The sequence below is a fragment of the Camarhynchus parvulus genome, chromosome 13 (assembly GCF_901933205.1).
Source record: "Camarhynchus parvulus chromosome 13, STF_HiC, whole genome shotgun sequence".
NCBI lineage: Eukaryota > Metazoa > Chordata > Aves > Passeriformes > Thraupidae > Camarhynchus > Camarhynchus parvulus.
Genome location: NC_044583.1, coordinates 8,150,506 through 8,166,299, shown reverse-complemented (window position 1 = coordinate 8,166,299; position 15,794 = coordinate 8,150,506). Strand labels below are relative to the sequence as shown.

The 15,794-nt window shown below is 40.4% G+C and overlaps 1 protein-coding gene across 4 annotated transcripts in view; it reads left to right on the top strand.

Moving 5' to 3' along the window:
* The window catches only part of FSTL4 (follistatin like 4), a 220,281-nt gene that overhangs the window by 174,217 nt on the left and 30,270 nt on the right, over window positions 1-15,794 (top strand). For all 4 annotated transcript variants that reach the window (XM_030957556.1, XM_030957558.1, XM_030957555.1 and 1 more), the window contains exon 7: window positions 7,312-7,478. In XM_030957556.1, the coding sequence (XP_030813416.1) occupies window positions 7,312-7,478 (167 nt within the window). The remainder of the gene's footprint in view (window positions 1-7,311; window positions 7,479-15,794) is intronic.

The following is a 15,794-nucleotide window of genomic DNA, read 5'->3' as shown; positions in this document are numbered from 1 at the left end:
AGCAGCTGTCTGAACAGTTTGGCTCTCCAGATGTGACATTTCCAGTGCAGGTGGCACAGAATTACTCACATGAAGATTCTCTCTACTCAGTTCTTGGGAGAGATCACCAAGCCAGGCAGGGTGACCCAGGGTCCCAGGTGGGCGCAGAAGGGGATTGAGGAACTCTCTCAGACATGACACCAGCCTCCAAATCTCAGGTTCAGGAGATCTGAGTTGATCCTCAGATGGTCTCAAATCCAACTGCTGGACATGATGCTCATCTTCCCATGGAGCATTCCTTCCAGAGAGGAACATGCAGGTATTTCACAGAAACAGGACAATGTGGTCTCTGTGAAGTTCTAATCCTCTTAGAAACTGGCCCAAACTCTGACATTAAATATTTTTTTTCAAATTATGCTTTATTTTCTGTGGCATATTCTCATTATATAAATAATCAACTGCTCTGAGCAACTTGGTCTAGTGGAACTTGTTCCTGCCCATGGGAAGGGGTTGACAAGATGAGCTTTGAAGATCTTTTCCAACATAAACCATTCTATGAAATGTCATCAATAGCATTTTATGGACACAGTGGCTGAAGAAAAGCAAAAGGCATCATAATATTTAATTATTTCAATAGCTGTTTTTCTCCTATACTTGTTCAAAGTCACAGTGACATTAGGTAGGGATGAGAGGCAGTGTCTTTACCACCACACCAGAGCTGAGTGTCATGCCACACATTTATTTTGAATTCCACAACAAGATGGGGTTTAGCTTCAAATGTAAGTTTGGGGCCTACCTTGGGGATCCATAGCCTGTGGCCATCAAGAGTAATGGCAGAAGAGTGCTTCAGGTACTAAATTCTGCCAGATATATAATTATGCCTTTTTATGACGTAAAAAACAGCATTAGTGATTTAGTAGAGAATTTACAATAAAATGTTCTCTGAAGTAGCCCAGAAAAAGTCCTGAGGATTTATAAATTACATTAAGAACCTAAATTTTTGCAGTTACAAAATAAAGCTGAGAACATTTCTACTCGGCTTTAGGAATCATTTTCTCGTTCACATTAATTAAGCTTGCAATCCTTAGAGTTATGTCTCTTTGAGGGACCCCAAGCTCCTGAGAATGTCCCACAGTGGCAGCTGGGCAGTGCTGGGTCACACCAAGGGTGGCCAGAGGCAGAGCCAGCTCCTGGTGGTGTTTTTCACAGGTTATAACGCCAGAAACCTCATCCCCAGTCACCTACACTGAACTGATGTGGGAGCTGTAGGAATTCCCTGGGTTCATTAATTGTGAACTACTTTAATCATGTTCATTAACAACTCTAAGGTCGTTAATTAATAACATAAACAATTTTAGTAGCATGACTGACTTTCCTCTAATTCTAAGTTGGTGTTCAGAAAATGGAGTATTTTTTCACTGGGTGATGGATCATCCTTTCACCTGACTCTGGGCAGGTGAGAAGATGTCAAATGTGTCTGGGTAAGACCAGCTTGTTGAACCTTAACGACCAGCAAAATGTGATGGCATGGCAATGTTTCTTCTGGAGATAATCCTGAAAACAGCCACTGGAAGAGATTTGCAAAGGCATGCAAACCCAGGGTAATTTGTGTACTGAGGTTGTTACTAATTCATTTATTTGGTCTATAGAGTAGGGTAGAAACGAAATCAAATCCTAATATAAGCAATTTATAAGCATATTGTACAATGTTGTACAGTACCCAGTGTGAATCATCCTTCATTGTTTTTAGCCTCTCCCTGCTGTGACTAACCAGATGATATCCTATCCCAGTGTGTCCCCAACAGCCACACCAGAGTCCCTCCTTGGCTGGCCAAACTTCAGCTTCACTTTCATGTTTAGAAATGCATCTCACAAATGACGCAGTCATTTTAAAATCAATTAGCTGCAGTTGGCTCAGCTTTAAGAGAGTCTAAAATTTCTCCAAACTCTATGCAGAGCCAAATACATCTCATCAAAAGTATTGGAGAAAAGAGTAATTATAAAAGGTATATCCTGTTTTTAACTATGTTCTATTATTTTTTTCTTTTCTAGATTCAGTTAGCTCCTCACCTGAGAATGTGTTCAGCTAGAGAACTCTTTTATCTGTTGAAACAAATGCTAAAATCACCACTGACCTTCATGGCCACAAGGCAATAAACAGATTTTACTAATGCAGTGCATAAACACAGCTGCAGGACTTGGGGAATTAAGTAGGCACTAAAGTTTCCATCCCATTAAATCACCTCTGGCTTGAACCATTGCTGGAGAAACACGATGTATTTAGGGCTGTGTTACCCATGCTTCAGTTCACAAACAACAGGTCTCTCTGCTTTAATTTGGGGGCAAGAATCAGTGCTGGAGACTTTCTTTGAAAGTCATTCTCCTGTTGAACATCAAACAAGGCTATGTTTTGGTTCATTGTCTCCCTTCTGAGGATGAGTTACCAGACTTAAAAAGTATTGCCTTATCTCATAAGCAGGATCTAAGCAATAGAACAAGAGTAGATTAAATATTATAGGGAAATTCTTCCCTGTGAGGGTGATGGGGCCCTGGCACAGGATTCCCAGAGAAGATGTGGATTTCTCATCCCTGGAAATGTTCCAGACCAGACTGGAGGGGCACTGAGCAGCCTGGTCTTGTGGAAGGCGTCCCTGACCACAGCAAGGGATTGGAGTGAGATGATCTTCCAACCCAAACCATTCTGCAATTTTATGAGACTCTGTTTCAGCAAGGGAAGATATCCATGAACAACTGTAGCAATGAGTGAAGGTGGCAACAATGCACTGAAATGTGTGTTTTCTTTAGATTTAAGGGAAGATATCTAATTCATGATATTAGGCACTATTTAAAGTGTGAAATCCGTTTCTGTAGGTAGTGCAGCGCAAGCAAAGGCAGATGCCCAACATCACCAGGTAAATTATCTCCATGCCATGCTACATCAGTGAGGTTTTCTGCATAAATGTTCATTCCAGGCTGCTCCCTGTAATGACCTCAATTATACATGTCTTCATTGTGAAATTATGATTGCCTTTGGTGGGCTGCAAGTGACAGCAGAGAAAAGATTTCCATGCTAAACCAGCACAACGGGTAATACCTGCTGCATTAGTATGCAGAGCTTGTGGAGGTGCAGTGTAACTCCAGCTTAGCACCTTAAATAACACTGGAGAGGAGGAGGGACAGAGGAAAATGTTCAGCAATATCTTGACACTTTTTTACAAGGAAAGGTATTACTAAGATTTCACATTCTCACATGTCACCGTGGGACCTGGTATTGCAAGAAATTTAATGTGAGAACATCAAGATGGTGACAGCTGGGTCACCAAAGGTGCTCAGTGCTTCGGGCTGAATATCATACCAGGCAGGAAAGGTGGGACAGGATGGACAAGAGTGGTCCCTCCCCTGAATAACCCCTTGGCACTAACCCCCAGCATGCAGGGAGGGATCCCTTACCCTCCTGAATAGGGGTCTGGAGATGGCACTGCCCTAATTCCTGAACCACAAGGTGTTCAGGCACTGAGCTGCTGCCATCACCAATGGAGAATTTGTGGGGTCCTGGTTGCCTTTCACTGACCTTGATTTTGTTCCATATTTGATGTCTTTCATCTACATGATCAGGGATTAATCCTGGTCCTCTGATACACAGGCACATGCTTACACCTATTCCCTTTTAAAGGGGAGCATTACAAAGGTTTTACCACTGTCTGGAACCATTAAAAATTGAGTGAAGAATGATAGCATCCCATTCTCTGATGATAGTATCTCTCTCTGATGGCAGAATAGTTGACAGGAACTTATTTCCAGCTGGAATAAGCTGAGGAGCTACTTCAGCTGAAATCCCAGAGTATCAGGTTTGACACAACTTGGTAACCATGGTCAGCAAGGACTGATACTGGTTGAACCTGTGGAATGTAGAAAAATTGTTTGCATGCCTCATCCTGCAGGATTTCCAAATGAACATAACATTGCTTGATTTTAGTACCAAATTCTATTCCAGCTTGTTTTCTTCTGCAAATGAGCACCCTTTGAATATTGTCTATTTGTTCTGTTCAGTTTTATACCCATGGTAAAAATCCTTTTATCTCCTAAAGGTTTTTAAAAATAAAATGAACAGTGTTCAATACTTAATCTAGAAGCTCTACACAAAATCATTATGGTGACTTGAATAATTTTTGAACATAAACCAACAGCAGCTGTGTCTAAGCTCTATAACTTAATACAATATTGAGTCTTTTAAAAGAGTTTTTAAAAACTCAGCCCTCACATCATCTTAGAGAACCCTGTTCCCTCCCCAATACACCTGGTTGTGTAAGGAAATCTTTTTCTATTGAAAGCAAAAAAGCAATAACTGAAACCACACAAAATAATTCTGTATTAGTAGAAAGGCTTTTAGATGTTAATTAGAATCCCTCAAATGTACTGGTAATAAGATGCTGTCAAATATACTCCATAGAAATACTCTAAAAAGGAGTGTGTTTGTATGTTAAAGTGGTCTGTGCTAATTACATGCTTTAACATAAAAAAACTCATCTTTTGGCCTCATATGGTTCATCCAAGAATGGCAGCTGGACAAGGTGTCTTCTTAATTAAACCTTAATGTATTTTTCATTACTGTGCTTCTAAAAAGCAAAAGCCAAAGCCTCTTTAGCAATTGTTTGCAAGATGGGCAGGAAGCCTTAAATTCCACTGCAAGAGAGCACTGAAAAACCATTGCTGAAGAAGGAGCTTATGGAAGCCCAGCATGTGCCAGGGAACTCAAGGCACCATGAAAAGCAGCAGAGGGAATTAAGGAAAACAGCAGTAAGATGAAAAAACAATTCTCTTGTAAATGAATGGCCCTTTATTTCATTTCTCCTCAAGAAGAGATGTCCTCATTAGCCCTACTGCATGCTACAAATTATTGTAATTATCAGTTCTTTATCCTGTCAAGTGCACTCCAAATATTTTATTCATTAAAAGAAGCTCTTCATTATGTAGAAAATAACTACATTTTTAGTGCCTATGTGCTGTTTACATGCTTCAGGCATGATGAGGGTGGTGGGATGAACTCTCCATCCCTGGAAGTGTTCAAGGCCAGATTGGATGGGGCTTGGAGCAGCCTGGTCGAGTGAAAGATGTCCCTGCCCATGGCAGGGGTTGCAAAGATGGTCATTAATGTCCCTTCCAGCCCAAACCATTCAGTGGTTCCCTGGGACATCTTGATTCCTATGGCCCACTGCCCCTGAGTTGCCACATCCCTGATTTCTTCCAGCAGGTACCTGAAGGCAGTGTGATTTACTTACATGTTAGGTCTTCCCAGCTTAGTTGCTAACCTGCTCAGTGATCTGTATGGGTGATGTTCTCTTCCCAATATTCCTTCATCTCCCCTTTTGATTTTTAAGGTTTGATGGTCAGACTCTGTCAGTCTTGTCATGTAATGCCTCTGGAGCCATCATAACACAAATAGTAGCACCACGTTGGTCAAACAGTCTTAATTTTGATCAACCATCTATCAAAACTGTAGTTACCTTTTATTTGGAATAGCTTCCTGAAATAGTACTGGGAATTTTAAGTGGGAGAAGTGCTCACTGCTGGCAGACACATCAATGCTGTATGGACCCTGCAGCCAAAAATCAGCCTCAGATCCACAGTGGTGAACACTTTGTGGCACGTTAGCTTCTCACTTAGGTGGAAGAAGCAGAAGAGTAGGGGTGCTGAGCTGTTGGAGTATGTTTTCACAAGCAGATTTTGCACTAATTCTTCACAATCAGTTGCTATACCAGAGCACTGAGTCTGTCCAGGCTGCCCAAGGCTGCTGAAATACACTGAATATTTTAGTGACAGATTTAAGAGGTTTGCTACTCAAGAGATGTTAAAGCAATTTTTCAATTAGATAATATGTGAAAAGGTGGAAAATTGTGCTTACAAATGTCAATACTTTTTTTTTTTCATTTTCATTCCACGCAAATGACATTCAGATCTTGTGTGGAGTGTAATGACTGAGTTGTGAGTTAAGTGGATGGGATATAAAGAGTAACTTTACCAGTTGATGGGAGGGAGTAACCTGATCCCTGTATGTCATTTTAGAGTGTCACCACTGCTTGAAGAGTTGGTTTTTTTTTTTTTTCCCAAAGCACATGGCCTTGAGTGAGGCAGCATCATTCTCTTTAATCTCTGTTTTACTGCTTTTGTCACCAGTAGACATGAGGAAGGAGGAACCTTGGTGCTGGGAAAGGTTGTTTCATTCCCCGCCCAGGTTTTGGAGTTGGCTGAAGCAAAGTAACACGAGCTGTGAACATTCCCTGTTCCTCTCAATGGACCACTACCATGAAAAACCAGTCTTCACAATTTACGTGCAATACAGTTTTCTTATTGCAGAGCTTGGGAATGAGAGGAAGCAAAAGCCATCCTGTGAATTACAAAGCTGTGGCTACAGGAGCTTGGACAATGTGACCTGACTGCCCGGTCACTGTCACTGCTGCCAAAATGCTACATAATGGCAATCTGCACCCAGGGTAGTTCTGCTATCAGGTCTGACCTTTCTGTGTGACCACACATGGCAAAAGATGCAGCCACATCTCATGTCAGTGGCCAGAAGAAAATGGTGTGACATAGTGTGGTTTCAGAGAGATGGCAGGAGTTTCTTGTGTGTGGCACACTTAAGTCAAAATAACTAGGATTTTTATTTAAGTAAAATATTAGAAAGCTTTTATATTTTAGGACATCAGGTGTCATATGTAGCTGTGTTTGGTAAACAAGTTTTCAAGCTTGGTAACTTCCAGTGTTTGGGCAATTTGAAACTAGGTTTATCTATATTTCAGTGGCAGCTGTCTGACCTTAATTCTTCCTCAAGGAACAAGCATGACTCATTCTTGTACCTTTTAAAAGTTACAAGAATGGTACCTTGTGAGGTACCATTTTTGGTAGGAGACCCTTTGAGAGGCTTTCCTACCAAAGAGAGGTAGCAGAGTGAGAAGTGTTGTAGAGAGGAGTGTGGTAGAGAAACAAGCCCAGATGATCTCAAACTGGAGAGCCTTTGCTTGTCCTCCTGTTGCTGGCTGCTTTGTATAAACTGCTGCAGCCAGGCTGGCCAGCTGACCATTATAGTGCCCTCATGCCACAGCTAAGGTGCCTCAGGAAAGGGGGGCAGGGAGTTTGATTGAGACAGATTCAATTTGTCTCTTGCTTGGCTTTATTGTTGATGGGGTTTTTCTTTGTATAGCATGGGTACCCCATCTCCCTGCCAAAATCCTCTGAAGTTATTCCCAGAATGAGAACGGAAGTCCGAGAGGGGAGAAGAGGAGCAGCTTCCCTGTGTGGTGTTTGATGTTGTGCCTGTTCTCTTGCCTTTTGCAGAGGTGGTTCAGCTGAGCCTGCCCGAGGAGCAGAGGGTCACTGTGACCACCATCACCGTTGGCCTCAGCACTGTCCTGACGTGCAGCATCCGTGGGGCGCTGCGGCCGCCCATCGTCTGGAAGCGCAACGGCGTCGTGCTCAACTTCCTCGACCTGGAGGACATCAACGTACGTCCTGAGCCTCTCCTGTCATTGTCTGATCACAACCTTGAGTATGGCCTCCTTTAGCAGGTGGTGGTTATAAGGGTGCAGCTTTTGTCTTATTGTTATGGGAAGCGGAAGCTGGTGCAATATTTAGGTTTTATGTGAATATGTCTCAGGAATGAAAGCAAAGCAGTGTATGTGCAGCAGTACTTGGAATAAGTTACATAAAATTATGCTTCTTTCATTGGTGCTTCTTTCATTGGTCTGGACCTGTGCTCTAGAGACCTCAAAACTCAGGGGAAAACAGTTCTACAGACCACTCACTCCTCAGGGGTGTCTTTCCCAGTATAGTGGAACAGGTTCATCAAGAAGATGAATCAAAACATTTGTGGTGGCTATCAGTCTCTCCTCTCTTTAAACCAAATAATCCATTTTTATCTCTGATCCTCCTGTTTCTCTTGCTTTTGAGTCAATTCTCCTCTCTCATTCCTTGGGTTATTTCTGAGGAGCAGTTTAAAAATGGGATTATTCAGCAGGGTGTGGTGATGCCCTCACAGGAAGGAAGATGAATCTCTTTTAATTCACAGTGCTGGTCTGATCTCTGAGTCATAGTTGGTAGTAAAGACAATACCTGAATGATGGTATAAACTTACTCATTTATTTAATAACATTTAATTACAGAGAGAGTGGAAAGTAGTGTACAAAAAATATGGTCTGTATTTCATTTCTCTTTTCATTAAAGTATATGGTAAATCAGGTTTTATTTTAATTACACTGCAGCAAGAGTTGATTTATATTTTTATTCAGTTCTTGTTAATTTGATAACCACTCAGTTCAGAGTTGTTACAGTCAATACTATAGCTCCCTAAATTGTTGTGTATCCAGGATTGCTGAAATGGGAAAAATCTTTGGTTTATTCTTCTGCAGTAAAATGTGGAAATTACAGCGCACGGGACAGAAATACACACAGAATCTCACTGCTTTATTTGTTGACTCTTCCTTAGCAGAAGAATCATGTGCACCATGTATAGGCAATCACTGTGTGCACAAACTTAGTAATTAAAGCCATCTAAACATCTTTTTATTTTCATCACAGCAAGTATCTTTTTAAATTCTTTGTATTTCTTGTTACTGCTTTGAGCTTGACATGGAAATGCAGCAGAGCCTCTGAAGGCTAAAGAGTGGTCTTAGGATTTGTTGGCCAAAAATAATGAAAATTTCATGTATTTAGTTTACATTTATGAAATTTTGGTTATGATGACATCTTAAAGAATTAAAGTTCCTGTGTGAACTGGACACAAAATGACAGTTCAAGAACCTGAGTAGAAACACATTATTGAAGGAATGATGGCACTTGGCTCTGAGGTTCATTTGCAGCTCCTACTGTTTTAAACAGAATATTGAATGCATTTTCAGACTGAAATGCCAGTTCCTCACATAATTCAGCACCGGCCCAAGTGGATTTCTGGTTTGCTTATAAGGAATTCTGTTTCTCATTGTTGATTCTATGTTAAGAGGCAGAGTTATGTCCTTGCACATGAGCTGACTGGTTCCTGAATGATTCAACACTCCCATGGAGTGTAATACAGCAAAAAAACATCACTTTTTGATCTGTTTCAACTAGTTTATCACTGAGAAACTATACCAGAAGACCATTCTGAGATTGTTACAAGGAGAAAAAACAAGATTTGTGCCTCAATTTTAATGTGTCACATATCAGTTTATGACCTCTATCACATTGTCATCTAACACCTGCTACTAGTGAACATCAACCTTTCTAGTCTAATGAACACCTCCACAACTTTTTCATCTTTAATTACACTCTGTAAATATTTTATGTTCTGTATATACACTGCTGTCTGTATTCTGGTCTGATTGCTTGAGGAGGCACAATTTGGCCATTTTTTATTTTCCCTCTTCCACAGTGGGTGTTATGTAGGATGCTTGAGCTCAGGCATGTCCACTCTCTGGCTACTGAGGATGAGCACCTGCATGTCTGAAGCAATTGGTGGCAGCAGGGGGTGGTCCTTTATGATAAATAAAAGCTGCTGAATGCTACCTTTTATTTATCATAGAACCACAGAATGATTTGGGTTAGAAGGGACTTTAAAACTTATCTAGTTCCAATCCCCCTTGCCATGAGCAGCAACACTTTCCTCTAGACCAAGCTGCAAAATCTCCATGCAGCCTGGCCTTGGACACTTCCAGGAATGGGGTATCTGCAGCTTTTATGGGGAACGTGTGTCATGCCTCACCACCCTCACTGGTAGGGTTTTTTCCTAATATCTAATCTAATCCTACTCTCCTTTAATCCATTCCCCATTCTCCTGTCACTACATGCCCTTGTTTAAAAGTCCCTCTCCACCTTTCTTGTAAGTTCCCTTCAGGTACTGGAAGGACACAATTAGGTCACCCTTAACCCTTCTGTTTTGCAGGCTGAAGAATCCCAATTCTCTCAGCCTTCCCTTATAGCAGAGGTGCTCCATCCCTCTCTTCATCCTGGTCTTTTCCTAAACACCAAACAGCTCAGGTCAGGGCGTGGCAGCAGACAGTTCAAAGCTTCAGCCTTACCTGGGTACACAAACTCACATTAAACAATAATCTATTTAAAGGCACTGACAGCAGAAAGTAAAGGCAGTGTGCTTCTTAATGTACTTGAAGGCAGTTAATTAAATTACTCCAGTTTTCCTTTAGTACGCCTCAAGCAGAAACTCAATTGCATTTCTGCTTTTCACAATAAGGTTGGCAATTTGGCTAATTGGAAGTGCAACAGGAGATTAATTGTACCTTTTTAACTTCAAGAAAATCCTCCCTGCTCTTGGCACGTTGCTAATCACATACAGACCTACAGGATAGTCACACACTTGGAAAAGTCCTGGTATTATATTTCAATTAAACTCTTTCTCTTCTAAATGCTAATTCAAGAAATCAAATGAAATTAGAAGCTCAAGTCTGAAAAAAACAGAATCCTACCAACCAGGTGTGACAGCATCAGAGGAGAGGCTTTGCTGAAGTGTCCTTTGTTGCTTTATTCTCTCCAGAGTCATGTCAAATGTGATCTGAGAAGGTGACCTGTGTTCCAGGGTAATACTGGGAGGGACTAAGACAGTCATCAAAAAACTAGATAAGCCTAAATTTGCACAGAACTGAAAGATTTAAAATTACTATAAAGCCTCATTGTTTGACTGCATTAGTTAAATCACTTTTATGTGATATCTTGATTGGCAACAAAATATTTATAATTTTTCATTGCTCTCTTAATCAGAAGCTTTCATAAGCAACTAGTAATAATTTGTCATGTCCTGTCTATGGGAGCTCTGTTAATGAGTTGTCACATAGCTATTGCAAAAGAGCCATCCTAATGGTACATGTAATTAAACAGTTTCTCTTGCAAACATTTAAGATTGCTTTTACCATAAAAATATTATTTCTCCATAAATTACCCATCCATATTATTTATCCATTAGAAGTCCCTTTGCAGTTCCACTTTAATAAAGTCACATCAACTTTTCTCATGCAGAAAATAACTATAATGTAGCTGAAACTGATAAATTTGTTGTAGCTATAAATTGATTTCTGACTACAAAAGTGAAGTGGTTAAAATGTGTCATCATTCAAAATAATATACTTTTGCCTCCTAGGAACAAGTGATACGTTTTCTCAAGTATGTGATTATGAAAGCATTCCTCAATTTGAAAATAAAATAAACTCCTCATAGAGTCAAATGCATATAGTATTTATAGGGTATTGTTTCACATGATTTGACATTATCTCCAGAGAAACATGTGTAAATTGATATAATTTATAAATATAAGTTGCTCCTTCAGAAGGATGGTGAAAGAGAAGGTTACCATAAGAAAACAGATATGGTGAAGAGGTAGATAAGAATTTGGTGATTTACCAAGTGTAGTGCAGGTAGCTATAGCCTAAACTCATTAGTGTCTTTCATTACTCATTTCATTTTAATCTGTACACTCTAACTCACACTGGCGTTGGGTCATTAGTTCAAAAATAGAATTTATATATTTATATTTACACAGTATAAGTTGTGTAAATACAGAGTTTTTAATTTCTGCTGATGTCAGGTAGGATGGCACAGCCTTGCTCTCTCCAAACATCCCACCCAGGGACAAGGACAGAGCTCCAGACCACAGCCTTGGCTGCTGGACTTCCCCATCCCCTGGGAAATCACCTCCATGTGCATCTCATGGCCCTTACAAGAGCTGTGCCTGCCTGAGTCACATTTCATGCATGCTCATGAAAATGTCCCTTTTCCATGTATAATATTTGAAACCCAAAGCAAACAGCCAGTCTTTAAAGTGCAAGTCACTGGGATTAATTTTCTCATTAAAAGAGTCTGTATGAAGACAATGTGTTCCTGTTGATGCTTTTAATGTAGATTCACTGTTAAATAATAAAAAGCTCATGTGTGAATAACCCCATTAATTCCCTTCTAATAGAATTTGGGCCATTAAAATGATCAAACCCTGGGCCATCCTAGATACTGCAGTAATGCAGGGATGGAAGCAAGTTACAAAAATTTAGGTATTTACAACCAAGTTTTTTTCTCTTTCAAATCAAAGTTTATGAAATTGCTTATAGCTTCTTAATGCATTTACAGGCTCTAAAATAGAGGTTAAGTGCAAAATTACTACTGACAGTATATTCTGAATATATAGTCTCACATTTTGGCATAATGAAGATTACAGAAATTGTATCCACTTGCATTTTTAGAGGAATGTACCTACTATTCATTTTCCTTGTTATGTTTACTCGGATTTTCTCAGGATGTAAAACTCACCCATTTTTTTGTTATATTATAATTACACAACTATCTAGGAAGTTCATGTCCGTATTTTCAAGGCAAAAAAAAAAATTTGACTCAGCAGCATGTTATGTTAAATTCTTTGAGCAGAAAAACAGGAAAAGATAAATTAATGCCCCATCAGGCTGTGTTTGCAACAGTATTCTAGCATTTGCTTAAGGCTGAATTTCTCTCCATGTAAATGACTAAAGTGATGTGTAAAACCAAGAACAAATAATATTAATGAAGCATAAGTTTTCAGCTTGTCTCTAGAAATGAATTATTAAAAGCATCAAAGAAAGTGATTTAAGGACCCATGATTAATTTAGTTTTTATTATTTTTATATGAATCACTCATAAATCTATTGTAAAAAAGATCAGAGGCATTTCATTAGCAAGGAGAAATCATTTCCAAAGTGATAGCCATTGTTGTAGATTTTGCATAATAATAATCTCATTAAATGCTTGGGTACATTTTGTTTTAAAATCCTGTAAACATTATCAGAGAGAGATTTCTAGGACACTGAGGATCAGGCAAGCTTTTTTAGTGTGAACTAGTTAATACAGGTTGCTTTGCTGATGACTGTGAGATCAGGATGGTGTTTTTCTTCATCTGGAAGTGTTCAGGGCCAGGTTGGATGGGGCTTGGAGCAGCCTGGTCTAGTGGAAGGTGTCCCTGCCCATGGCAGGGGTTGGGCAAGATGAGCTTCAAGGTCCCTTCCAACCCAAACCATTCTGGGGTTCTAGTGGAAAATTGGTGACACCACCAAGCCCTCTTTGCCAGGACTGGTTGTGTCAGTAGGCACTGAAACCACGTTGAGGTCTCCAGCTTCCTTGGGCTTGGGAAAGGCCTGGAATGGAAGGGGTTAAAAATGAAGTGAATTATTGTTAGTAGTAGTAGGGGTAATAATAGTATTTGGAAAGCAAATCTCCTGAGAGAGGAACCACTCAGGGAACTTCATTCCCTCTGCCATTATTTCTGCTATGAACACTTTAAACCATCACGGTGAGAGGGTGTTGACTGTCTTTAGGGCTTCCCTCCTGCCCAGTATTTATTAGGAGCATTCAATATCTGACTTGGATGGATTTCAATCACTCTGTGGGTGTAAATGGCTTGAGCAGGGGAGTGTGCCACCCATAGTGCCATACTGGGGGGTGGCTGGTGCCAGTGTGCCCTCCCTGAGAGCTGGGGGGATGTGGGGAATCTCTGCCTTCATGTCAGTGGGATTGACTTACCTGTTTCTTCTTCCTGTTTATGGTTTGAAGTCGTTTGAGTGTTTTTTCTCAAGAAACTGGAAGCTAACTAAAAAATAATAAGCATCTGTGCTCATTCCTCTTCGAACTTTCTGAAAACCAAGAAACTTTGACAAAAATTTAAAGGATTTAAAATATTGGAACAACCCTAAGGCATGTTAGAAAGCTTCATGAAAATCTGTAACAGGCAGAAGGTGGGGGGCAGTGCCCTTCACCCTATGGCATCACAGCCAGCTCAGCATCCAGGGTTAATGTGGCTCCTCTCTGCCAGCTCCTTCCTGGGTGTCAGAGCAGGAGATTTGTGCTGTTACAATCACAGGCTGGAATTCACTTGAGACAGAATGTGAACAAGATTTACAAGTAATATGCAATGTTTTACACATCTCTGAGCACGGTGTCCCTGAACTGCAGCAGAGTGCATGACCAGGGAATGCATTAGAATGGGAATGGGATAAATAAATATGAAAAATCTTGTGTTTGGAAAGACCAATGCCTTGGGTAATCAGTAGTGATGGAAAGGAAAGGAAATACTGTACCAAAAAAAAAGGTATATATCCATTTTCTAGGATCTGCTTTGTTATTTTTTTAGAGCAACTTTTTTTTTAAAATTTTATAGATTACCAAGCTGTTATCAATGTAAAATGCAGGGTGATGCATTTTTTAAATCTTGAAAAGTTAAAACATATTCTGAGGTCATTTAATCAATCATTTGGTTGAATGGTAAATGCAAGACATGAAAGGAGCAAATGAAGGACAGAGAACTTTTTATTTGAAAAAGGGAGAAAAAAAGTGATACGAACTGCTAGAGAAGTCAATTTATCAGCTGCCACTAGTTGCCTTTATCAATTATGAGAAATTATAAGCATAACTTTCTGAATTATTTTTATTCAAAAAACTACTTTATAATGAAATTCGTAAGGTAGAGGTGACCCTGCCCTTATCTGGCTGCTTTGATGCAGGGCTTATGATTCTGTGGGGTTAGATGGGTACTCCCTCCAGTTTCATCACTTCTCTTTCTTCCTCTTCACAAGAAAATGGTGAGATGCCCCATCCCTGAGCACCCACATCCATTCCAGAGACACCCCATCCCAGGAAGTGTTCAAGGCCAGGTTGGATGGGGCTTGGAGCAACCTGGTCTGGTGAAAGGTGGCAGGGGAGGTTGGACCGTATGATCTTACAGGTCCCTTCCAACCAAAACCTTTCCATGATTCCATGATAATTCACCTTCCAGGTAAATGAGGAAAACCAAAATATATCTCAGAACTTGCTGGTTTTGCCTTTCTACTGATTGCCTGTTTTTCTTCATGGGATCATACATTTAAATGTCTTTTCAATTCACTGTGGGGCATTACTGGGGTCAAGTAGGGCAGTAACAGCTCCCTGGGGTGTGCAGCCCTTGCTGAGCCTCCCTGACAGCCCTGAAATACTGTTTTGAAGCTGGGATAGATTTGGGGAGAGAAGAATTATGTTGCATCAGTTTTATAGATGTTTTTGTTCTGCTCTGTCTGCTTTCAGGCTTGTGGTGACTTGGAGAACTGGCTTAACAAGCAAAAGCCATTTGAACTGAGTCAAAATATGTGAAATTATTTCCTCTGCTTTTTCCTGTGGTGAATTATTCCGGTTCCCTCTGGCCACCCCATCCACATGCCAGGCACAGCAGAGCAGCAGCTCAGCAGCTGTCAGTGCTCACTCACACCCTGTTAGCACAGGGCAGGGGCCTGTGAGCAGCTCCTCAGAGCTCCCAGGGGCCCTGCAGCATGGAGGGGGATGTGGGACACATCCCAAATACGTCTCACAGCTTCCAACTGCAGCACAGCACTCCTGACTGCAGGATGGGAAGTTAGAGGCTATTAAGGAATCAAAGACTCATCATTTCTTAATGCTCCTGGGCTTGGGTTTTTACAGCACTTCCAAAAACACCCCTATGAAATACACAAAGAAAGTGCTTGTGCATAAGAATGCATCCATAGATATAAAATGTAACAGTGCAATCCTAATGTACTAACTATATCCACAGGGAAACACTGGAGAAAACCGTGAGCTGCAATAAACACACAGAAAGTCATTAATTTGTTAGAGAATTCAGTCTACTTTTTGCAGCAACAAAAAGTTCAGTGTTAAACATTTAATGCCACAATCATTTTCTCCTTCCCACTCCTAAACACTTTCAATTCTTAACAATTGTGTAGTTACATATGAATTTTTTGTGCGTGCAGGTTCTAATACAGGGTTGATAATTCCCTTCTATGCCTGACATGGTGATATGGTGCTGACCTAAATCA